The sequence below is a fragment of the Phyllobates terribilis genome, unplaced genomic scaffold (assembly GCF_046119375.1).
Source record: "Phyllobates terribilis strain yellow unplaced genomic scaffold, ASM4611937v1 Scaffold_11__3_contigs__length_659146591, whole genome shotgun sequence".
NCBI classification, from domain to species: Eukaryota; Metazoa; Chordata; class Amphibia; order Anura; family Dendrobatidae; genus Phyllobates; species Phyllobates terribilis.
Genome location: NW_027362771.1, coordinates 414,650,406 through 414,676,353, shown reverse-complemented (window position 1 = coordinate 414,676,353; position 25,948 = coordinate 414,650,406). Strand labels below are relative to the sequence as shown.

The 25,948-nt window shown below is 48.0% G+C and overlaps 1 protein-coding gene across 1 annotated transcript in view; it reads right to left on the bottom strand.

The window, feature by feature from the left end:
- Positions 1–5,065, bottom strand: part of LOC141166426 (transient receptor potential cation channel subfamily M member 7-like) — a 142,737-nt gene extending 137,672 nt beyond the window's left edge. The window contains exon 1 of the mRNA XM_073653097.1: positions 4,832–5,065. Coding sequence (XP_073509198.1) covers positions 4,832–4,834 — 3 coding nt within the window. The 5' untranslated portion in view covers positions 4,835–5,065. The remainder of the gene's footprint in view (positions 1–4,831) is intronic.
- Positions 5,066–25,948: the final 20,883 nt, after the last annotated feature.

Genomic DNA, 25,948 nt, shown 5'->3' with positions numbered 1-25,948 from the left:
ATTTTTTGGCGTAATGCAGAGTGGTGCAAAAATTTAGTGAACCGGTGTTTTCACGCAAGTTCCAGGCAGTGCACTCAAAATGGTCTGAGCAAGAGAGGAGCCACAGCGGGGCGTAACAGGTTACTCCAGTACCTGACTGAAGTAACATTTCTGGTAAGGTGCAGGGAGATGTGATCACTGATAAGATGTGCCAAGTTCATTCAGCTATATGCAATTCTTAATGAATTTGGCGCATCTTATCCCAGCCCGGCCCTCATTAAGACTGAAGAATGAAACGCCAGTCTTAATAAATCAAGGGCTACGTGTCCTTAAGCATTCAAAGAAAGGAGTCAAAACTGTAAACACGTTAGTAGCAAATTATGCCACTAGAGATAGCAATTGAATTTTTTTTTTAGTTGCCCAACATTTGGGACTGCTATTTATATGAAGACCCGACAAGCTAAAGGGTTACATTCAATGGTTTCCTGGCTGCTTGAGATTTATTCATCTCTGACCTAAGACAAGAGTCATGTGCCATAAGATGTGATACTGGCCTAGGGCTGGAGCAGCCAAGGTTGCAAGGTTACCGTGTTTCTAGCATTATTATAGCTTTCTAAGAGAATGAAGCTCACTGACCACATCTAGTATTGTCTAGAAAATCAGTGATTTTCTTAAGCAGCTTTGTACACTGATATATGTTCCTTGTGTGCGTTAAAGGGTCGTAAACCAATTTTGTCCTGCAACCCACCAGGGACTAGAGCAATAATTCTTCAAACTGCTGAATTCCCTTAAAAAAAAGGATCTATACCGAACAAATAAAAGGGAGTGCAGGCGAGTTTAGTGCCAAGGACCGTAGCAAGCAAAAGGCAAAAACCCCTTTGGGCACCTTTAGTAGAAGAGCAGATAACAAATCAGCAGCCTCCAGACATCACCAGAGCAAATTGAGCCCATAATGCCCAAACAGATCCTGCAGACCTGGACTGTGCAAGGCTCCAGCAACCTGAAACATGTCCAGACCTCAACCCTCCCGGCTGACAAGCAGAAAGTATTTCATCCAAATGCAAATACATGCCCTAAGTCCTGGTATTAATATTATGCAGAGTCCCGTGTCCCTACAGAAAGAAGAGCCCTTGCAATGTGCAGCACGCTATCACAGGACAATAAAGCACTTGTCAGTTTTAATCCCCAATGTCTTCTCTAAGCACAGATACTTTTTAGTTGCCAAGGAAAACATCAACCCCAAAAGGTGAAGTGATGTTCCTTAACCCTTGAGAGCTCACAATGTCAGCCGGATTCAACTGACGGTAACAGATAATGCCCAGGTGAATGTTGCAACACTAACAGGAAGCAATAACTGGAGAAAACACGTGCTGGAAAGCTGTGGACGTTGGTACTTCATGTTCTACGCTCGCTGTAGGACACAGTTTATTACTAAATTGACTATCATATGAAACCATGACACCATGGAGAGCAGGAGGGCTCAGCCAAGCATAGCCGTGTATAGTGCCCGCCTCCAAGTCAGCCCCCTTCACCAGAGGATCCAAGGAATGACATGCCCCTTCTTGTACAGCACTACATGGTGCGCCCAGAGCTAACCCCCACCCAAAGGACCAACATACCTTCTATATATAACTCTGCTTTTAAAAGCAGCCGGGTCACTTCATTGGTGACAGGCTGCAGCACGATTCACAAATTCTCTGTGTTCAACATGAAGTGATTCAACATTCAGCTCTGAGGCCTCATACACATAGACCCATACAGGATATGTATGACATGGATCTGGTGCCCATACCCTGCCATGGGTCAAAACTGTACGTCTGTGTACCTCCAACATACATATCCTCAACCTGTCCATGTGCTGTATGTTGGAGGTACACAGAAGTACGGTGTGGGCACCAGGTCCATGTCATACATATCGTGGATGGGTCCATGGGCTGTATGACAAAGAGCTGGTGCCCATACTATACGTCTGTGTACCTATAACATACAGCACATGGACAGGTTCAGGCTATGTATTACAGCTCCGATGCCCATACCCTACCAGGGATCCATATAGCAAATTCTATATAACTCCATTATAATGCATGGATGAATTCAGAATGTGCCTGATACACAGCTGGTGCCCATACCCTGCCATGGGTCCATACTGTACTTCTGTAAACCTCCAACATACAGTACATGGACCCATTCAGGATATGTATGACAGCTCCGGTACCCATACTGCACTTCTATATCGTCAACATGCATTACATGGATGAATTCAGAATGTGCCTGATACACAGCTGGTGCCCATACCCTGCCATGTGTCCATACCCTGCCATGTGTCCATACCGTACTTCTGTATAACTCCAACATACAGTACATGCACCCGCGGCCCACACTCTGCCATGGGTACTGTACTTCTGTGACCCAAGATACATTGACACATTAACCTAGTAGCATGACCTCTCTACATGCCACTGTACTCACAACATAGGAGCAGCTAGGTCTATAAGTAACATACAGGTGCATCTCACAAAATTAGAATATTATCAAAAAGTTAACTTATTTCAGTTCTTCACTACAAAAAGTGAAACTATATTATATAGAGTCAATACAAACAGTGATCTATTTCAAGTGTTTATTTCTGTTAATGTTGATAATTATGGCTTACAGCCAGTGAAAACACAAAAGTCATTATCTCAGTAAATTAGAATAATTAACAAAAAACACCTGCAAAGGCTTCCTAAGCATTAAAAAAAGGTCCCTTAGTCTATTTCAGTAGGTTCCACAATCATGGGGAAGACTGCTGACTTGACAGATGTCCAGAAGGCAGTCATTGACACTCCACAAGGTCCCAGAGTGGAGAGGCCACAATCCAAGCTGCTTGTGGTCTAGTGTGAAGTTTCCACAATCAGTGATGGTTTGGGGAGCCATGTCATCTGCTGATGTAGGTCCACTGTGTTTTATCAAGACCAAAGTCAGCGCAGCCGTCTACCAGGAAATTTTAGAGCACTTCATGCTTCCCTCTGCCGACAAGCTTTTTGGAGATGGAAATTTCATTCTCCAGCAGGACTTGGCACCTGTCCACACTGACAAAAGTACCAATACCTGGTTTACAAACAGTATCACTGTGCTTGATTGGCCAGCAAACTTGCCTGACCTTAACCCCATAGAGAATCTATGGGGTATTGTCAAGAGGAAGATGAGAGACACCAGACCCAACAATGCAGACGAGCTGAAGGCTGCTATCAAAGCAACCTGGGCTTCCATAACACCTCAGTAGTGCCACAGGCTGATCGCCTCCATGCCACGCAGCATTGATGCAGTAATTGATGCAAAAGGAGCCGCGACCAATTACTGAGTGCATTTAAAAACATTTTTCAAGCTGTTGTTATAAAGTATTCTAATTTACTGAGATAATGACTTTTGCGTTTTCATTGACTGTAAGCCATAATCATCAACATTAACAGAAATAAACACTTGAAATAGATCACTCTGTTTGTAATGACTCTATATAATATATGAGTTTCACTTTTTGTATTGAAGAACTGAAATAAATTAACTTTTTGATGATATTCTAATTTAGTGAGATGCACCTGTAGGTATCTGGATACAGACAAGCATCACCTGACTTTCATCGGCTATCACATCTGTCCGTCAGGTCCAGAATCGCTACATAATCAGACAAGTCTGCCACCTGAACCTCTGGTTCTGTGCAATGGCTGCTTCTGTACTGGTCTTATAGCTGTTTTGTATCTGAAGTGTCACCTCTTCTGCTTCTAGTAGAGGGGTCTATGCCTCAGGACACTGCCTACAACACAATCCCTCGAGCAGTGGCCTGCAACAGAACTAAATCACCCAATGTGCCAGCTGGCCGCAGGGCACACGTTACATCTCCATACACACCTGGCACTGAATCTGTGGTGATTGTGTCTGATGCCATGAGTGTGCCAATAAGGCCACGGCCCCACTATCAGTATTTTTTCTCAGGAGTGGGAGCCAAAACCAGGAGAGGAACAATCAGAGAAAAGGTATAATAGACACAAGTCACCAATTCTGCATTTATCACCCACTCCTGGTTTTGGCTCCCACTCCTGAGAAAAAATACTGACTGAATACTGACCAAATACTGATAGTGGGGCCGTGGCTTAACAGAGATGGTATCAGCATGCCACATACCCAGTGTAAGCAAACCAGTAACGGATGTAACGAGCAGAGTGTGCCATAAGCCTGGCCCTGATACTCTCATAGCCTGTAACACCACCAGGCCCTTAGTGTAACAGTATGGGCCCCTACAGTCTGCCCAGGGGGTCATCACCCAGCTGTATCCATCTTACCAGGGGATCACTGCCCCAGTGGGCACAGCATAGACAATGGATCGTAGCACAGCGATCACTCGTCAGATGGAGCGATCTTTCAGTTTGCACAAAAGATCATCATTCTCGGCAGCACATTGTCCTGTGTAAACAGTACCCGCGCTGCCGAGCATCTATGACAGATCGCCCTGTGAAAGCGGCTAGTAGACGAGTGCTGGCAGCAGACGAGCAGCTATCAGTGGTGGTTCCTGCAGCAGGTGTAAACAGAGCCCTACAGCTGGGAGCCCCTGCAGACGCTTCTGTGCCCCCTGCCCTGGGTGAGGGGCTGACCCTCAGGACAAGCTGGCACTGCCTACATGGCTGCCGTCCTCAGGGTTAGAATTCTGGATACAACTAATGGAGCAAGTAGAGGTCATCACCCCGGGCTGCAGACAATCACTAGGAGCAGGCAGCCGCCGGTCACACGTGTCACAGACTCCTGAGCGCAGCACTATGGCGGGACTGTCACTCCTTGCCGGTATCCCGCCGCCCGGGGCCTGTGCACAGCTGCTCACCATTCTCTTCACCGTGAAGTGTCAGGCAGGCCTCCTCCGGGACGTTCAGCCATCTATCGGAGATGTCTCGTGTGGGGAAGGTTCCCTTAGCTGATCGAAGAGCGCGCCCAGCAGCCGTCTCCGCTCCGGACTCAGCGGAGGATGAGTCTTTCATAATGGAGCTACCACTCCGGACTGACGGAGTAGGAGGAGGACTGCGAGCGCTCGGCTGTCAGTCACGTGGCGGCGTGACGTCAAGCGTCGAAGGTACGCGCAGCGTGCCGTAAGGAGATCACAGGGCAACGGAGGCGAGCGCAGAGGAATGTAGCCCCGCCCCTAGAGGAGGGGTCATGCCGGACGTGGGCGTGGCTAGGTGTAAGAGGCGGGCGGCGGGCGCAAGTAGGACGAGCTGAAAAGCTCACTAGTGCGGAGGTGGACGTCTTCCCTACCGCACCGGTCCTGGGAGCAGCCGTGGTGGCAGAGCGCTGCTGTGTGCGCACGGAGGAGGGATGGTGTCAGCGCTGTCCACAGCGGAAAACTATACTGAAAAGCTTGTGTAGAAAATAAAAAAGCCAGTATGTACCTTAGACGCTTCATAATTGCATTAACCCCTTAGGGACTGGCTGTTTTTTTTTCGATGTGAGGTTTTGCGCTTTTTTTTCTTTCCCTCAGACAGCTGATTGTTTTCAGGACGAATTGTAGTTTTTCAATGAGAAAAAAACTCCAAGTGCAGTGAAATTGTGAAAAAGCCGCAACTCTGCGACAGTGATGTGGGGGTTTGTGTCTGCGGCGGTCACGGTGCAGTACGAGCCGCAGCACGACTCTCCGGTCAGGGCGCATACAGCAATAACAAACTTGTCTAAGGTGTTTTTTTTATTGTTTAGTGATAAAAAAAAAATCATCAATTTGTAAAAAAATAAATGGTTGCCATTTTCTGAATCCTGTGACTTTTTTTTTTTGTTTTTCCGTCAGTGGAGCTGTGTTAGATCCTGCTTCTCTGCATGACAGACGACATTTTTATTGATACTATTTTGAATTTGGGGTAAATAATAATCCGTTGTTATCACTCTTTATTGTCTATTTTTGGGTGGAATTTGGGATGCCTGCAAATCTGGGGGGTTGACTTTTTTCCATCATTAGGCTGTGTGCCCACTATGCGTTTTTTAAGCGTTTCCGCAGAGGCAATTCCGCTGCAGAAACGCTTAAAAAATGCATGGTAGAAGGTCAGCCATGTTCCCCAATGATAATCCGCATGTGCTGTGCACATGCTGCGGATTATCAATGCGGAAAAAAACGCAGCACTACCAATTATTTTGCGGAAGCGCAGCGTTCAATGTGCGGATGGTACCCAGGTCTGGAGGACAGGAGACTCTCCTCCGGACCCGGATACCATAGTACCTGTAAAAAATAAATAAATAAATATTATACTTACCTTCTGATGGCCCCCGGTGTGCTTGTCTTGGCTTGCCGGCAGATCGCGGTAGACTAAAGGACCTGCGCTGACGTCATTTAGTCATGTGACAGGTCACGCGACCGCTGACGTCGGCAGGTCCTTCAGTGTACCGCGAGCTGCCGGCAAGCCGAGACGCATCGAATAAAGACACCGGGGGCCATCAGAAGGTAAGTATATATTTATTTTTTACCATTCTTTCGGTCGCACTACATAAATCCGTGCCGTTTGCATGGATTTATATAGTGCGACCAAGTTGACAAGCACTTTTCAAGTGATGCTAAAAGCGCTTGACAACCCGCATGCGGAAATGCATGTGAAGAACACTTCACATCCGCATGTCGCTGGCTGGAAAAATGCATGTACAATCGGCATGCGTTTTTTCTGCCAGGGAGATGCAGAAACGCACAGGAAAAAATCCAGAGAATTTCCACATCGTGGGCACATAGCCTTAATACTGCAAACAACTGTACTGGTTTCTCCAACTGCAAAAAAAAATAAAAAATCACCAACAATTCCACTATTGCCCTATTTTTTGGACAGACCAGGAATTTCTGAACTGTTGGCATCCTGGCACTGTCATTTACTTGGGTATAATATTTTTTCAGTGTATGGTGGTGGTGACACATCCTAGCATTACTATACACTACCTTGTTTAAAAAATGGGCCAATAATGATCCTAAAATATAAAAAAAAAAATACTCATCTACCCTACTCACTCTGTTCCCTTGTACTGTTTCCCTGTTGATTGGCAGCAGTTTCACTTAAAAATACCAGTTAGAGTGAGAAGTAGCGATGAGCAAGCGCGCTTGCCACTGCTCAATACTTGATCGAACATCGGGGTGCTTGGGTATGCTCATTACTCGATCTAGCATCACAGGTGACTGAGCGCCATGCTCGACTTCCTGCCCCGCATGTTTTGCAGCTGTTAGACAGCCAATAAACATGCAGGTATTGCCTGCCATACACTGTAATGCCGTGCTATGTTGGCAACTGGCATTAATGGATTGGCCACCAGTTGTAAGTGCGTTTACGCAGGTGTTTTTAGCTTGGTTTAACCTAATAATTAATGTAAAAAAAATAACATGGGGTCCCCCCTATTTTTAATAACCATGGATACATTTGGGGAGACCGAGTTGGGACGATGAAGTCATATGTTGTTTGGGGCTGCTAGGAGGGACCATCCAGTCGCCTGGAACCCATGGAGACATTCGGAGAAGCCAGATTGGGACCAGCCGGTCATCTGGCCCCATGGAAACTCTCGGAGAGGCCAGGGTGGGACCCTCGGGTATCCTGGCCTTGTACCTCGATGGACTGCTAGCTGTCACAGTTCCACCCCTCAGTGTGTGTGAGATGCAGTTACTGACAGCTCAGCCGTCCAATCTTGTACAGGGGCGTGCTGGAGCTGTCAGTACTGTGATTGACAGCTCGGCCACCCAATGTGGTACAGGGGCGTGCTGAAGATGTCAGTGTGTTGATTGACAGCTCGGCTGTGCAATCTGGGGTTGGGAGGCGCTGGCTGTTTCCAGATGTTCATTATTCCAGGTGACTGCCAGGCTACTTAACTGAGCTGTTTCTCCCAGACCTCTGCCAGACATACATTCAGCTGGTGTGAGGTTTGTTTCTCTGTGCCTTATGTTCTGAGCCTTTGCTGCCTGACCCTGGACTGTGACCTGACGTATGCCTCTGTCTTTTCCCTTGGTATCTACATTCTCTCTTGGTATTGACCCTGGACTGTGACCTGACTAACGCCTCTGTCTTTCCCCTTGGTATCTATGTGATTTCTTTGTTTTGACCCCGAAATGCCTGACTATCTGCCTCACGGTTGCTCTGTGAGTTAGTGACTAGCATCACACTAGCTTCTTGAGCTTGCCGCTACCTTCTCTCTGTGGGGGTCTGCCAGAAGCGGAGGGCCACTGTTTAAGGTAGTTGCCCCTGGAAGTCCCAAAATCGCAGCTATTCTATCCCAGGCGGGCGGAGCGAAAGGGTGAGATTGTACAACATTACACAATCTTGGGTATTTGCTGGGACTGTTGTATGTTTTTATTGCCCGCTTTCTGGTTCAATAAAGTATTGCCACGCTTTTTTACCCTCACCCTGTGTGGTTTGAGTAGTGTGACGCTCATGGAACTTCACAATACCATCAAACACCCTGGAACAATTATGAGCGAGGGCCACCTGATGACCCTCTAAAAATTATGAGCGAGGGCCACCTGATGACCCTCTAAAAATTATGTGCGAGGGCCATCTGTTTACCCAATAAACATTATGAGAGAGGGCCACATGATGACCCTGTAAAAATTTGGAGACAGGGCCGTTGATGACCCTGTTGATATGGTGGAGGAGAACAAGAAAAAGAAGAAACCATGAACTGTATACCCTTTTTGGTAGGACAGGTGTGCATGGAAATACACTAGAAGAAAAGGAACATTTTCATTGGCTTCATGTTCCACTGCTGTCATCCGGTGGGGTTGAGCAGTCTGGCCCAATCCAGACCTTGTTCATTTTGATAAGAGTCAGCCTGTCAGCATTTTCATGTGACAGGCGGATGCGTCTATCAGTAATTATGACCCCTGCGGCACTAAACCTGCTCTGACAAAACACTAGTAGCAAGGCAGAGCAGCACCTCCAAGGCGTAGAGGGATAGTTCATGCTGCATGTCCAGCTTGAATACCCAATAGTTGTACGACACAGAGGCATCACGGAGGACGCTGGTAAGGTCGGCCAGGTACTACTTCACCATCTTCCAAAACGTTTTCCTCCTTGTCAGACTACCCCACGCATCAGAGCCTGGGCACTAGGAGGGTCTAATGAAACTGTCCCAGACCTTTGATAGTGTTCCCCTGCCTTCGTTGGACCTGATGTGTGTCTCCCTCGTCTCTCCACCTTGGTTGCCCAAGGATCTATGACCTCTGCTGTCAATATTGTCAAATGGGAATTTTTGTACTAATTGTTCAACTAGGGCCTTCTGGTATTGCACCATTTTATGAGCCCTCTCCGTTGCAAGATGGAGACATGGAAAGTTCTCTTTTGTAGCGTGGGTTGAAAAGGGTGAACAACCAGTATTCAGTGTTGGCTAAAGTGCGTATAATGCTGGGTCACGGTAAAGGCAGCAGGACATAAAGTCAGCCATGTGTGCCAGACTCCCAACAGGCAAGACCTCCCTGTCCCCACCATTAGGACAACTCTCTATCTCCTTCTTCTCCTCTTCAGCCCATCCACACTGAACATTCGGGATGAAGCTGGTGTGGGTAGTACCCTCCGTAGCACAGGCAACTATCTCCTGTTCCTCCTCCTCATTATCACCAAATCCGTGCAAAGAAGATGAGATGAGGATGGGCTGGGTAATATCACCCTGTGTACTTTCTTCCTCCATCTCCACATGGTCCACATGCAAAGCTTCCTCTTTAATTGAGAGCGGCGAGAGTTTGAGTAAACACAGAAGTGGGATGGTTACGCTGATTATGGCGTCATTGCTGCTCACCATCTTGGTTGTTTTCTCAAAGTTTTGTATAACCTCACAGATGTCAGACATCTATGCCCACTCGTCGCGTGTTACATGCGGAGGCTGACCGGAATACCGACGGGCATGTTGTAGCTGGTATTCAACTACTGCCCTCTGCTACTCACAAAGCCTTGTCAACATGTGTAATGTGGAGTTCCAGCATGTGGTCACATCGCACACCAGTCTGTGAGCTGGCACTAGCAAGCGCTGCTGCAGCACTGCCAGACCAGTGGCAGCTATAGCTGACTTGCGGAATCGTGTTCACACGCAGCGTTCCTTCACAAGTAGCTCAGGCAAATCTGGGTAGGTTTTCAGAAACCGCTGAACCACTAAGTTGAGCATATGGGCCAGGCATGGTACGTGTGCGAGCTTGCCAAGTTTTAGAGCCACAACCAGTTTATGGCCATTATCACTCACCAACATGCCTGGTTGTAGATTCAGCAGTGAGAGCCACAGATTTGTCTGGTCTGTTATACCTTTCCACAACTCTGCAGCGTTGTGCTATTTGTCACCAAAACAAATTAGTTTCAGCAGAGCCTGTTGCCGCTTCATGGAGGCAGTGCTTCCAGTTTGTGGCTGATATGGACGACATGCTCCAAGATGTCAATGCGAGATGGAGGAAGAGGAAGAGCAGCAGCAGGAACTGATGTAGGAGATAGAGGAAACCCTGATGGAAATAGGGCCTGCAATCCTCAGCATCGGTAACACGTGTGCCGTCCCAAGGTCCAACTCGGTCCCAGCCTCCACAAGGTTCATCCAGTGTACTGTCATGGAAGTGTAGCATCCCTAGCCACAAGTACTTGTCCACGTGTCGGTCATTAAGTGGACCTTCCCAGTAACTGCGCTGGTCAGTGCACAGTTGATGTTATGGGACACGTGCTGGTGTAAGGCGGGGATGGCACATCTGGAAAAATAGTGGCGGCTGGGGACAGATTACCGGGGTACAACCGCCGCCATGAGGTTGCGTAAAACCTCAGTGTCCACAAATATAAATTGCATAATTTCCAGGGCAACCTGTCTGGAAATGTGCCCGTTTAGTGTTTGGGTCTGTCGGAGGGTGGCTGGGTATTTCCATTTGCGTTCCAAGGCCTGGGGTAAGGACAGCTGAACACTGCGCTGGAACACAGAATTAAACGTGGTTGCTGATGGTGCTTGCAATTGTGCAACGACAGTTGAAGGGCGGGAGGCTTCCGTGCCTGCATCCTGGACTGGGAATTGACAAGTTGTAACACAGGGGAAGAGTCAGTGGTGTCACTCACAGACACTGATTGTGTACCTAGGCGATCGGCCCACATAGTCGGATGCTTTGATGACGTGCCTTAGCATGCTGTTGGTCGTCAGGCTGGTATTGGTCAGGCCCCTGCTTATAGTGGTACGGCGCAAGTTGAAAATGACCATTATTTAATCATCCGCACTTTCTTTAAAAAAGCGCCAGACTGGGGAACACCTAACTTTTGACCTGGGAACTTGCCGTGTGTTGGTGCTCTGTTGAACAGTTGCCCACCTTCTCCCTTTGGCCACCCCACTACCTCTTCCTGCCTGTTGCTGTGCTGTGAATCCTTCCCCCCTCTGTGCTGCTGTCCTCGCTCTGCATGCCACCTCATTTTCCACTTCGTCACTCTGATCCTCCTGACTTGTTGATTTAGCAATATCAATCATTGGCAATTGTGTCTCATCATCATCATCATATACCTGTGATGTAAGGTGTGAGAAAGACTTAGTGCAACACAGAGGGAAGAGGGGAAAGGGAGCCCAGACATGAGGGAAAGGGGGGACTGGAGACCTCCTAGTCTGGTCTAGTGTCACCCTGTCTCAACTACCATCCCTATATTGGCTCTTCACCAATCTCCTCACGTGTGCCTCACCCTGACTTTCCCTGGCGTATGGCTAAGGCTAGGGAAGGAAGGAAATGATCACTAGTCGATCTCCACTAAACTCTATAGACAACAAGGGTAGACAAACAGGGGGGGAATTGCTTAGCTTTACACGACTCCAAACAAATGCGCACATGGCCTCAAGCTCCAGAGAGGACAAAGTACTGCTCTTGCTAAAGCCTCACAAGTAGTAATGAATATCGCCGGCACCTCCCTCCCAGACACACCAGGTATTTATACACCCAGGCCAGGGAGCTAATTAGCCAGAGGGAGGTAGCCGCTGGGTCCTAGAGACAGCCAGCCTCTAAGAAGATGTCTGTAATGCCAAATGTAGAGATCTCCTGCAACTAACTGCATGGCGACTGTCTGTCACCTCTGACACATCCGTGACACTACCTCTTGAGACACTAATTGCCATTCCCCACAGTCATCTTCTTCTGACCATGGCTGCTCAAATATTTGAGCATCACTACACACAAGCTCCTCAAGTCCCACTTGAAATGTGCAGGGAGAGAGGCCAGAATCAATAAATGGAAATGTAAAGAGCTCCTCGGAGTGTCCAAGTGTGGGATCACTTGTCACCTGGGACTCGCCATGGTGGGAGGAAGGAGGATCAGGGTAAGGATTATGTGGTCTAGACTCTTGGCTAATGAGACTGGACCGTGTGGAAGACAGGGTGGTGCTGGGAAACATACTCTAATCATTATCTGCCATCCAACCAACCACCTGTTTGCACTGTTCTGGCTTCAAGAGTGATGTCCCAACCCCCATGCAAAGTGGGACAGGAAGCTAGGTCTTGTGGATGAGCATGTTTGTTGTCTCCCACTGCAGGCACAGTTTCATCTGGCCCATGACCTCGGCGTACACAATCAGCAGCACGTCCACTTCCCCATCCCTTACTGCACACCTTGCACATTTTAAATTAGGTATATAATATATGCATGCAAACTTTCCACTATTAATAGGGAAAAGAAAATAGGTTGCCCTGAAAATGACTTTTTCTTTTAATGGTGCAGCACCAGTATACAACCACTGCAACAGCAATATTAAACATGGCCTATATGCCTCTAATCCAACACTATCCCTCCTCCACCAGCTATCCCTACAATGAATTCAGGTAACAGTGGTTTTACTAGAGAAAGGAAAGTGTATAGCCCTGAAAAGGAATTTTCTTTTAATGGTGCAGCAGCAATACTGAAATAGCAATATTAAACACTATTTGCCTGCTCTAAAATTAGCTCTCCCTCCTGTAACCACTCTCCCTGAACTGCATTCAGAGGAGAGTGTGCTGAGCACCGCGTCACCAGGTCTCATATAACACCTGATGATGCAATGCGGCTGGCCAATCACAGTAATGCCAGTAGCCAATATGGCTATGGCATTACCGTGTACAGTACAGACCAAAAGTTTGGACACACCTTCTCATTTAAAGATTTTTCTGTATTTTCATGACTTTGAAAATTGTACATTCACACTGAAGGCGTCAAAACTATGAAATAACACATGTGGAATTATATGCTTAACAAAAAAGTGTGAAACAACTGAAAATATGTCTTATATTCTAGGTTCTTCAAAGTAGCCACCTTTTGCTTTGATGACTGCTTTGCACACTCTTGGCATTCTCTTGATGAGCTTCAAGAGGTAGTCACCGGAAATGGGTTTTCACTTCACAGGTGTGCCCTGTCAGGTTTAATAAGTGGGATTTCTTGCCTTATAAATGGGGTTGTGACCATCAGTTGTGTAGTGCAGAAGTCAGGTGGATACACAGCTGATAGTCCTACTGAATAGACTGTTAGCTGCTTTTTTCTTGCCATAATACAAATTCTAAGTAAAGAAAAATGAGTGGCCATCATTACTTTAAGAAATTAAGGTCAGTCAGTCTGAAAAATTGGGCAAACTTTGAATGTGTCCCCAAGTGCAGTTGCAAAAACCATCAAGCCCTACAAAGAAACTGGCTCACATGAGGACTGCCCCAGGAAAGGAAGACCAAGAGTCACCTCTGCTTCTGAGGATAAGTTTATCCGAGTCACCAGTCTCAGAAATCGCAGGGTAACAGCAGCTCAGATTAGAGACCAGGTCAATGCCACACAGAGTTCAGCAGCAGACACATCTCTACAACAACTGTTAAGAGGAGACTTTGTGCAGCAGGCCTTCATGGTAAAATAGCTGCTAGGAAACCACTGCTAAGGACAGGCAACAAACAGAAGAGACTTGTTTGGGCTAAAGAACACAAGGAATGGACATTAGACAAGTGGAAATCTGTGCTTTGGTCTGATCAGTCCAAATTTGAGATCTTTGGTTCCAACCACCGTGTCTTTGTGCGACGCAGAAAAGGTGAACGGATGGACTCTGCATGCCTGGTTCCCACCGTGAAGCATGGAGGAGGAGGTGTGATGGTGTGGGGGTGCTTTGCTGGTGACACTGTTGGGGATTCATTTAAAATTGAAGGCATACTGAACCAGCATGGTTACCACAGTATCTTGCAGCGGTATGCTATTCCATCCAGTTTGCGTTTAGTTGGACCATCATTTATTGACCATGACCCCAAACACGCCTCCAGGCTGTGTAAGGGCTATTTGACCAAGAAGGAGAGTGATGGGGTGACCTGGCCTCCACAGTCACCAGACCTGAACCCAATCGAGATGGTTTGGGGTGAGCTGGACCGCTGAGTGAAGGCAAAAGGGCCAACAAGTGCTAAGCATCTCTGGGAACTCCTTCAAGATTGTTGGAAGACCATTTCCGGTGACTACCTCTTGAAGCTCATCAAGAGAATGCCAAGAGTGTGCAAAGCAGTCATCAAAGCAAATGGTGGCTACTTTGAAGAACCTAGAATATAAGACATATTTTCAGTTGTTTCACACTTTTTTGTTAAGTATGTAATTCCACATGTGTTAATTCATAGTTTTGATGCCTTCAGTGTGAATGTACAATTTTCAAAGTAATGAAAATACAGAAAAATCTTTAAATGAGAAGGTGTGTCCAAACTTTTGGTCTGTACTGTATGTCAGGCGATCCCTGCATGTTTATTGGTTGAAACATGTGGGGCGGGGACTCGAGCATGGTGCTCAAGCACGCTCAATACTCGATCAAGTAATGAGCATACCCGAGCACCCCGATGCTCCTTCGAGTATCGAGCAATGGCGAGCCCTTTCGCTGATCATTAATGGTGATTAACCCCTTTGCAACCCATGCCGTATTAGTATGCACATTTGGCATCCCCCCGTTCAGTGAGGGCTGCTGCGCTGAACCGAGCACATGTCAGCTGATTCTTACAGCTGACATGTGCCCGCAACAGCCCCGGGAGGAATCGCGATCCACCCGCGGCAGTTAACATGCTAAATGCCACTGTCAATCTCCGACAGCGGCATTTAAAGCGCGCTTCCGGGTAGCGCGTCATAAGCCCCGCCCACCGGCGACCCCGTCACGTGATCGCGGGTCACCGGTGGGTGGGCATGACAACCCAGGGTCTGCAGCAGACGCCTGTGGTTGTCATGATCTGGTCGCTATGAGCGCCACCTAGTGGTCGGCGCTCATAGCACAGAACCATTTCTGCTGCATGCAGGGGATCTGCTCGTCCCCTGTAAGTAGCAGCGCCGATCAAACAAGTGCTGCTTCTAGTCTCCTATGAAGACTATTGAAGCAAGCAAAAAGTGAAAAAAAAGTTTTTAAAAATATAAAAAAAATTAAAAAAATATAAAAGTTTAAATCACCCCCCTTTCGCCCCATTCAAAATAAAATATAAAAAAAAAAAAACATACATAGACATATTTGGTATCGCCGCGTTCAGAATCGCCCGATCTATCAATATAAAAAAAGAATTAATCCGATCGGTAAACGGCGTAACGAGAAAAACTCTAAACGCCAGAATTACGTTTTTTGGTCGCCGCAAAATTGCAATAACGGGCGATCAAAACATCGGATCTACCCCAAAATGTTATCAATAAAAACGTCAGCCCAGCGCGCAAAAAATAAGCCCTCACCCAGCCCCAGATCACGAAAAATGGAGACGCTACAGGTCTTGGAAAATGGCGCAATTTTTTTTTTCTTTTACCAAATTTTGGAATTTTTTTTCACCACTTAAATATAAAAGAACCTATACATGTTTGGCGTCTATGAACTCGTAATGACCTGTAGAATAAGAATGGCAGGTCAGTTTTAGTATTCAGTGAACGTGGTAAAAAAAAAAAAAACTGTGGTATTGCACTTTTTTTGCAATTTTACTGCACTTGGAATTTTTTTTCCGTACACGATATGGTAAAAATAGTAATGTCGTTGAAAAGTACAACTCGTCCCGCAAAAAATAAGCCCTCACATGGCCATATTGACCAAAAAATAAAAACGCTATGGCTCTGGGAACAAGGGGAGCAAAAAACGAAAAAGCAAAAACGGAAAAAGCTCTGGTCCTTAAGGGGTTAAAGAAGATCAACAAAGTGAATTTCTTCACCAAATGTGTCAATTTCATCAGTGTTATAGCGGCATTATAGTCATGACATTACTTAACAAAATCGTGCTCTTTGTTGAAAAAAAGCTGTGTGCCAATCCCAACACACATTTCGGACTAGCCTTTGTCAGGCTGGTCCGAAACACACTTCAGGGCTGGAGCGCAGGTGTTCAGGAGCCCCTGTACATGTTGGTGTCTGTGTAAGGTATTTATCATTTAAGCATTGGCGTTTCATACTTGTGCATCCATTATACGTGTACATGTCACGCAAGATGTGGGAGAGACTAATTTAAACACAAAGGGAAGAGGAGGAAGAAGCCCAAACACTAGGGAAAGAGGTAGTGGAGACCACTAGGCAGATCTAATAACACCCTGCCTACCGTACTGTCCCTATATTGGTTCCACACCAATTGCCGAGCAGGACCCTAAACCCTGTATATCCCTAGAGCTTGGCTCTAGATAGGGAGGGGGAGGGGTGAGCACTGGTCACTACAAACTAAAGACAACAAGGTAGACAAACAAAGGATATTAACTTAGCTTGAGCAGACAAGCCAACTGTAATGCCAACTGTACTCCAAGTGCACCAGAGAAGAAGCCAGCCAACAGCTAGTGCTCCAAGCATGCACAAGAGAGCAGAAGTATCACCGGCAATTGCCTGGAGCAAACTGAGAGTTTTTAACTCCCAGGCAAGGGTGTGTCAATCAGCAGCAGGAGGGAGGTCGCCACTGGGTCTTAAAGAAAGAAGGATTAAGAAGGTGTCTGCAATGCCAGAGCGACTGTCTATTACACCTGACAAACCTGTGACAGTATATGTACCTCTGACACCTCACTACTAGGATAAGTGTAAGGTTTTTATATCATGTGTTACTACCACTGATTGAATATGATATATTAACGTTATATTGCAATGCTCCTTCCTTGTGGGCCACTCACTTGATTTCTCCTCACGTGTGTGTATCCCTGTTTCCCCGTGTCCTGTATATATCTGTTCAATAAATTGTGCTATTTTGATTATTCTGGACTATCGATCGGCGTTTTTTTGCTTTTTAGCAAGGGAATGCAGCTGTACTGGGAGTGCTGCAAAAAGCAAATGAGGGAGATGGCCTGACACTGGGAGGAGCAGAGCAGCAAACTCAGTAAGTAGGATAGGGCCCACTAATCGTACTAGTCACCGGCGTGACAGTTTTGACTAAGAAACAGGGAGTTCAATGGTTCAAAACGTGTAATAACGCACATATCTTATAGACCTTTTGCCTATTCTTTTTATGGATTATACATTTATGAAAATGTTTTAACAATTTTGGAACAAACATTGATTTTATCTATTCATGTGTGCTGGATCCTCTACCTCCTTTGAACCATATGGGTTTATTTGAATACATACAGTCATGGCCAAAAATGTTCACACCGTTAAAGGGAATGTGTCACCCCCCTGGGCGATATCAGACCTCTACTATGGGCATACAGGTGATAGAAAAGTAAAGCTATTCTTACTTGTATGGCCCATATCAAAGGTCTGATTGCAGAGAAATCTGGTTTTATATAGTCTGTATTCCAGAGGTTTGACGTCCGGGGGACGCCAAGCAAGCCTCTCCTATCTGCTTACTATTCCCCTAAATTGCCGCCTCTGTGCTAAATTACCATATGCCCCCCTCCCCTGCATGTCACAGGGCCCTGTGATGTGCCCTGCTCTGCCTCCCCTCCCGCGCATGCGCAAAGCGCCGCTCCCATGGAGCATGCTTTGTTTCCCTCCGGCCGCGTTTTGGCTGCGTACTGCCAGCGGAGCGGAAGTCTCAGTGACTCACCCTCACTTGCAAAATACAAGGCTGTGGCGCAGTACGCAGCCAAATGGGGCTGGAGGGAAACAAAGCGCGCTCCATGGGAGTGGCGCTTTGCGCGGGAAGGGAGGCACAGCAGGGCACGTCACAGGACCCTGTGACATGCAGGGGAGGGGGGAATATGGTAATTTAGCACAGAGGCGGCAATTTAGGGGAATAGTAAGCAGATAGGAGGGGTTTGCTTGGCGTTCCCCAGATGCCAAGCCTCTGGAAAGCAGACTTTATAAAACCAGATTTCTCTGCTATGGGCCATACAGGTAAGCATAGAAAAGTAAATCTATCACCTGTGTGCCCATAGTAGAGGTCTGATATCGCCCAGGGGGGTGACACATTCCCTTTAAAATTGTTCCAGAAAATGAAGCATTTCTCCCAGAAAATTATTGCATTTACACAGGTTTTGTTATACACATGTTTATTTCCTTTGTGTGTGTATAGGAACAACAAAAAGGCAAACTGGACATAATTTTACACAAAACCCTAAAAATGAGCCGGACAAAATTGTTGGCACCCTCAACTTAATATTTGGTTGCACACCCTTTGGAATAAATAACTGCAATCAATCGCCGACCTATCTTTCACCAACCTGCTGGGTTTCTATGAGGAGGTAAGTGCAAATCTGGATGTTGGTAATGCGGCTGATGTGATTCATTTGATACTGTACAACATAACAGCTTTCAATTGGGGGAACTATATGCAGATGGGTAAGGAATTGGCTAAATGACAGGAAACAAAGAGTCGTCATAAACGGTATGTTCTCAAAATGGAATATAGTCAGCAGTGGGGTACTGCAGGGATCTGTGCTAGGACTGCTTCATTATAACCTCTATTAATGACCTAATGGATGGGATTGAGAGTAAAGTGTCAGTTTTTACTGACGACACTAAACTATGTAGGACATTAAAATCTGATCTTGATATTACAATATTGCAAAACGATTTGGATAAGATGTCTGAATGGGCAAACACTGGGCAGATGAGGTTTAATGTAGATAAATGCAGAGTAATGCACCTAGGATGGTGTATTCCTATTGCTGCATATACTGTACATTAAATGGGAGTATACTCGGGTTTACAGATCAGGAGAAGGACTTGGGTATTCTGGTTATAAGTAAGCTGATCAGCAGTACTCAATGTCAAGCAGCAGCCGCAATAGCAAACAAGATTTTAAGATGTATAAAAAGAGAAATAAAATCCCGCAATCCCAATGTATTGTTACCCCTTTATAAATCACTGATGAGGCCATATCTAGAATATGGGATCCAGTTTTGGGCTCCACATTTTAAAAAGGATATTCAGAAGATAGAATCAGTTCAAAGGCGGGTAACTAGAATTTTACAATGGGTGGAAGGCCTCTCATATGATGAGAGGTTGAAAAAGTTGGGCCTGTTTAGCTTATAAAAAGATGCCTCAGAGGAGATCTCATTTGCATGTACAAATATGTGTGGTCAGTACAAAGTACTGGCACATGACTTATTCCTTGGAAAGACCATACTAGTGTGTGACATGCAGAAGTAGTGCTGTTGCTTCAAAAGCATCCAGCACTTATTAGAAGTAACACAAAAACAGGAGACAGGAAGTGTTGTGCTCCAGAAGCATCCAGCAACTAGAGGGGTTAATGTGGCACCCCAGGGGTCCGGTTGCCACAGTGGCTTTGCCTCCCTCTAAAAAGGTAATGCCATGCCTGGAAGCAAGCAGGAATCCCCTAGTCAAGGATACTAAACATGCAACACTTTCCTGGCTCCAGACCAGCAAGGGGAGCCACTCCCCTTGGCAACTGGTATCTGGGGGCGGGGTTAGTTAGTCTTAGTGTGAGGAGTTGAGTTTAGGACGTGGAGGAGACAAGAGCTAGGGACGGGAGCTGAGGTAGCTCGTCCTAGCTAGAGAAACACAGAGGACCGGACACTGGAGTCCGAGGCTGTGGGGCACTGAAGGCCCAGCAGCAGATACCGGAGGGCAGGGGATTGAAGGTCTCCTGGCCCCATCAAATGCCCGGAGGCTCAGCAGCAAAGAGGGACCAGCACCGCCACGAGGGAGCAACGCATGAGTAAGGCCCGAGCTGCAAGCCATATGGATGAGCACAGAACGTTACACTCAGGGACGTGGGCTATAGCACAGCTGCAAGCAGCAAAGCCAAAGAGTAGAGTGAGAAGGGGAGGCTACAACCTCACCTGGCAAGGAGGACTCTGTTTGCTTCCAGGCTGACCAGACTCTTATCTCTAGCCAGTACCCCAATCCAGGCTTGCCTAATTGTCATCAGTAAAGACCCTGGGACTGCACTATACTGACTGTGGTTATTACTGCACTACGACACCCTGCACAACCACCAACATCCACATCCTGCCCTGAAGCTAACTCTTCCTGTGGGGAGTCATAACATCCTTGCTGCAATACCACCAGCTTCAGAGGACTGTTCCGCAGCGGCGGCCCCTTTAGCCGCATTCCACAGGTGGCGTAGTCGGACTCCTTAATAAAACCTATACATATCATTTCCCTTGGATTGACGGCCCTGGGCCACGGACCGGGTCACCGCCACTGTGACTACAACCCCCAGCATCTACCGGCCCGGCACCTGGTACCCGACGGCCCAGGGGGCGCGTCAACTTTGGCGTAGTCTGCAGGATTTCGTGCCCGTTGCCACCGAGTACTGTGCGCCTTAATGAACTGTGTCGCATACCGTGGTGAAGTTTCACGCCAATTGCCGCTGTTTCCCGCCATTTCCGAGTTGCCGCGCGGGAAGAAGAGGGGCGTAACTGCTGGAAGCGCGCAAAACCCAAGCCCCGCCTCACGCACTGACGCAGCGTCAGGTCCTGGAAGGAGACCGCCGTGCCAGGAAGCGCGCGCCCTGACGTCAGACGCAAGGGGACGCCAGGTCCTGCACCGGGAACTGCTAGTCGAGCAGTTCTCCTCTTCCCGTCCGAGGGACCGCAGCCGGCTCTACAAGCAAGAAGGTAGGCCGCAGTTCACTAGGGGGGAGGAAGAAGCCCAACATGGAAGAGGGTTCAGCCGCAGGCGCGGCCGCCGCCACTGTGATGCCGTTATCAATGCCATATATACCGGGGGCGGCGTGGTTGCCCCAGTACTCAGGAGAGTCGCACACCCTGAATGACTTTGAGGAAAGATTGCGCAGTCTGTTTAAAGTATACCCCCTGTATGGGGAGCAGAAAGTCAGCATCCTCATAGGCCAGCTATTCGGTGCAGCCCGGAGACAAAGGCACTGTAAAAGAAATACTGGCCACTGCAGCAGAAATTAAAATGAAGTTTTACGGGTGCAAACAGAGTACAGGACAGTGTACGGGACTATGCTCTAAACCTGCAGGAGGCGCTGCGGGCCATCAAACAGGTAGACCCTGACAGTGTGCATGATGAGAACAGATTGCTAACTGAGCAGTTTATTGAGGGGCTCCTGTCCAGCGCTCACAGGACACAGATGCGCTTTATGGCTCTGCAAAACCCTGATCTGGACTTTGCACAATTTAAAGACAGAGCCATCCGAGTGCTGCGAGAATCAACACCAGGAGGCGCTGCATTCCACCGGCGCCCAGCTATCACCTACCACCAGGAGGTGGCATCCTTTTCCCCAGCACCTGTGGAGGCTGACGCGCAGACTCTAGACAATGACCCGTCTGCAGACCTGCACCTTCAGGTCCAGGAGCTGACCAAAAGTGTGGCTACGTTAACCAAAACCGTGCAAGCCATGCAAGTGTCTCCGAAGGAAAAGATCGAGCTGGCTTCCAGTCCAGATGACATCCCGTGGCGACGACAGAGAAGAATTCCACCGATCAGAGGGAGGAACAGCGATCCCTACGACCAGGACGGACAACCCATCTGCCGCCGCTGTCTAAACTTGGGACACTACGCAAGGTACTGTAATTTAAATGAGCAACACCTGGGGCAGAGGGCCAACCCCCAAGAGTAAGGCGACCAGGCCCACAAAGTTGGCGAGACAAGTACGTGGGAGGACGGCCGGTCCTACCTGTCGTGCTTGATGGCATCCCAATGAACGCATTGCTGGACACTGGGTCCCAGGTGACCACGATGCCATATGTCCTTTATAAACAATACTGGACTGATTCAGACATTACTCGCCGTCCAGATGAACATCTTAACATCTATGCCAGCAATGGTCAGCCCTTGCCTCAGGTGGCGTATAAAGAGGTGACCATAAAAGTTGGCAAAGTAGAATTGCTATCATAAGGAATGATAATTGTTGATATTGATCGCCGAGAAAGTCATCCCATGATAACCTTAGGCACTAATGTTATAGAAAATTGTCTTTCAGAAATTATTGTCTTGTTACAGCAGGTCGCAGAGACTGCCAGTTCCAGTCAGCAGCGGGTTCTGCAGAGAGAAATCAGAGCCCTGATGAGAAGACAACAGGTAGAACTGTGACCCATTCCCCATTGCCATGCCCCCTAGAAGTGAAATGTTGATATGGTGTCGGGCAGCATTCGGTCTCCGGGGTCGAGATTACCAGGCCCTGGTAGAGCCCGTATACTCTGATAGTAGGCCCACCATTTTGACAGCCAGGGGGGTGGTTGATGTTCGCAATGGGAGAGTGCCAGTCTGCATCCTGAATTGTGGGGAGGAAGAGGTCCATTTACCCCGCTATGCTACCCTTGCTAAATTATTCACAGTTAGTAACAACTCTATAAAGGCAGTAGAGCCCTTGCCTCCATCCAAACCGGCGGAGGATAATGGCTCTAAGGGACAGATGGAGGATTGGTGTCAGAAGCTACACGTGGGCACTGACTCCACCCCTCAGCACCAAAAGCATGGAGTATACCGGGTGGTCCAGGAGTATGAGCGGATCTTCAGCAAACACCCACTCGATTTTGGGCAGGTAAAAGGGGTACAACACCATATCCCCACGAGAGATCATCCACCCATTAAAGAGCGGTACCGGCCTGTACCCCCTGCTCACTATCAATGTGCCAAAGGGATGTTACGGGAGATGAAGGAGGCTGGGGTGATAAGAGATAGTTGTAGCCCCTGGGCAGCTCCATTAGTTCTCGTTAGGAAAAGAGATGGTACAATGAGAATGTGCGTTGACTACAGTCAAATTAACCGCATTACACATAAGGATGCCTACCCGTTACCCAGAATTGAAGAGTCCCTAGCTGCCTTAAGATCTGCTAATTATTTCTCTACTTTGGATCTCACCAGTGGGTATTGGCTGGTTCCTGTAGCAGAGGCGGATAAAGAAAAGACCGCATTTACAACGCCGATGGGCCTCAGCAAGTGCAACTGCATGCCATTCGGGCTCTGCAACGCCCCAGGAACCTTCCAGCGATTGATGGAGTGCTCTCTGGGACACAAGAATTTCGAGACTGTCCTGCTGTACCTGGATGACGTTATTGTCTACTCCAAGTCCTATGAAGACCACCTGAAGCACCTGGCAGAGGTGTTTGAAGCTCTAGCTGGGTTTGGCCTGAAGGTGAAGCCGTCCAAATGCCACCTGTTGAAGCCCAAGGTACAGTACCTAGGTCATGTGGTAAGCGCCGAAGGTGTAGCACCAGACCCTGAAAAGGTCACCATAATCAAGGACTGACCAAGACCCTCCACTATTAAGGAAGTGCGGCAGTACCTTGGGTTGGTACGCTACTAGCGAAGGTTTATCAAAGGCTTCACCAAGATAGCGGCACCCATGCAGGACCTCCTAGTAGGCCAGTGCAGGAAGGCCAAAACCCCGAAGCCTCCGTTCAATTGGAATAAGCCAGAAGACGAATCCTTCACCCGACTGAAGATGGCCCTCATGGGAGTCGAAGTCCTGACCTACCCCGACTATGGCCAACCCTTCATACTCCATAAGGACGCGAGCAACGTGGGGTTAGGGGAGGTGCTGTCCCAGATACGGCAGGGCAGAGAGAGAGAGTAATTGCCTATGCCAGCAGGAAGCTTCGGCCCATGGAAAGGAACCCCGATAACTACAGTTCCTTCAAGTTGGAGTTCCTGGCCGTAGTGCTTGAAGCGCTCTGTCACAGCCCAGACTATCTCGCCTCCTCCAAGTTTACGGTCTTCACGGACAATAACCCGCTGACGCACCTGGAAACTGCGAAGCTTGGTGCCCTGGAACAACAATGGATGGCCCGACTATCTAACTACGAGTTCACCATCAAGTATCGGGCTGGGCACAAAAATGCAAATGCTGACGCGCTGTCCAGGATGCCCAACTTGCCAGATGGGGGAGAAGACCTGAAGAGATAGAGATACCCTCTTTCCATCGTCATGGGGTAACCCAGTGTTCCCATTGTGTGAAGAACAGGTGCTACGCTAATAGAGAGGTCACGTTCAACCCATTGCCCCACCATGGATGGGCAGAAACGCAGGATAGCGACCCGGCTGTCCGCCTAGTCAAGGAGTTACTGATGCAAGCTGACTCGCACCCTGACCCAGATGCTCCACAGGAGACCCAACAGTTGTGGAAGGAGAAGGGCAAACTGTTCATCTACGAAGGAAATCTGTGTCGAAGAAGCATCAACTCCCGGACACATGAACTGGTCTGGCAGGTGGTAGTCCCGAGGCTGGATGCGTCAATGGTCTTAGAAGCGTACCACGATGGAGCAGGACACTTTGGGTGGAAGAAGTTGGAAGTCCTGCTACGTGAGCGATTCTACTGGGCTGGCATGAGAAAAGCAATCGAGAGATGGTGTCGAGAATGCGGTCCATGCAACCTGAGACGAAAAGACCGTGACAGCCAGAGGGCTCCCCTGCAGCCCATCATCACCAAACAGCCACTCGAACTGGTAGCCTTGGACCACATGAAGCTAGCCCCAAGCAGGTCAGGCTATGTCTACGCTCTCACCATCGTAGACCACTACTCCCGGTTCCTGGTAGTAGTGCCAGTGAAAGACCAGATGGCTCAGACGGCAGCCAAGGCATTCCAACAGCACTTCTGTCGCCCGCACAGTTACCCTGACCGTGTGCTTACTGATCAAGGTCCAGCCTTCGAAGCGGAGGTGTTCCAGGAATTCTGCAACCTGTACAGCTGCAAGAAAATCAGGACAACGCCGTATCACCCCCAAACCAACGGGTTGTGTGGGAAGATGAACCACGTGGTGATAGACCTGTTGAAGATGTTGCCCCTTGAAGAACGCAGCCTGTGGCCAGAGAAGTTGCCAGATCTGGTGGATCTATATAATCACATCCCGGTGAACTCGACCAATTGTACACCCGCTTACCTGATGAGGGCAAGACCTGGTAAGCTGCCCGTCGACTTGGACATGGGAGTCCTAACGCCAGAGACGACTTCACCAGATGCGGATTGGGATACTGAGCGGCAGCAACAATACCGCAAAGTGCAAGAGTGTGTTGAAAGAAGTTTGTCCCAAGCAAGACAGAAGCAAGAGAAAACTTATAATCAGCACGCACCTGCTGTCCCCTTGTTACCTGGAGAACAAGTCCGAAAGAGACGACTCCACAAACTAGATGACCAGTGGGAGGTAGAGCCGTACACCATCCTACCCTCGAGTTACGATAACACCAAAGTGTGCCTCATCAGTAAAGATGGAGGGGAAACTTCAACGGCAGTCTCAAGAGATCACTTGAAGATATGTCCTGAACAGTTAAAACACACAGAAGAGGATCAAGATAACCCTCAGCCCACAGAAGAAGTGGTCCAAACAGTACTCGGAGAATTTCCCCGGTCTTGGACACAGGTGAACAATGCAATTGTCGTACCAGTCCTTACCTTTCTCCAAGCGGCCTCACCGGAAGCTGCAGAAGTCCCAGAACAGCTGGAAGACCAGTCGGCCCCAGAGACAGAGGTTTCATCATCAGCAGACCAGGAGAATCAACCCTCTGTTAGCAGTGAACCTGTCGTACCCATGGTGAGCCAAAGAATTAGTAGGAAATTACCCAGCCTACCAGTGTTACCTCAGAATACCTGTAGTGTGGTTCACACTGAACCCACCACACCAGGGGTAGACACAAGAGACCAGGGTAGAGCAGTAACTACCAATGTACTACGTAGATCGACGAGAAGTACAAAAGGTCCGCTCCCTGCCCGTTGGAGAAACTAAAATGTAAAGTATA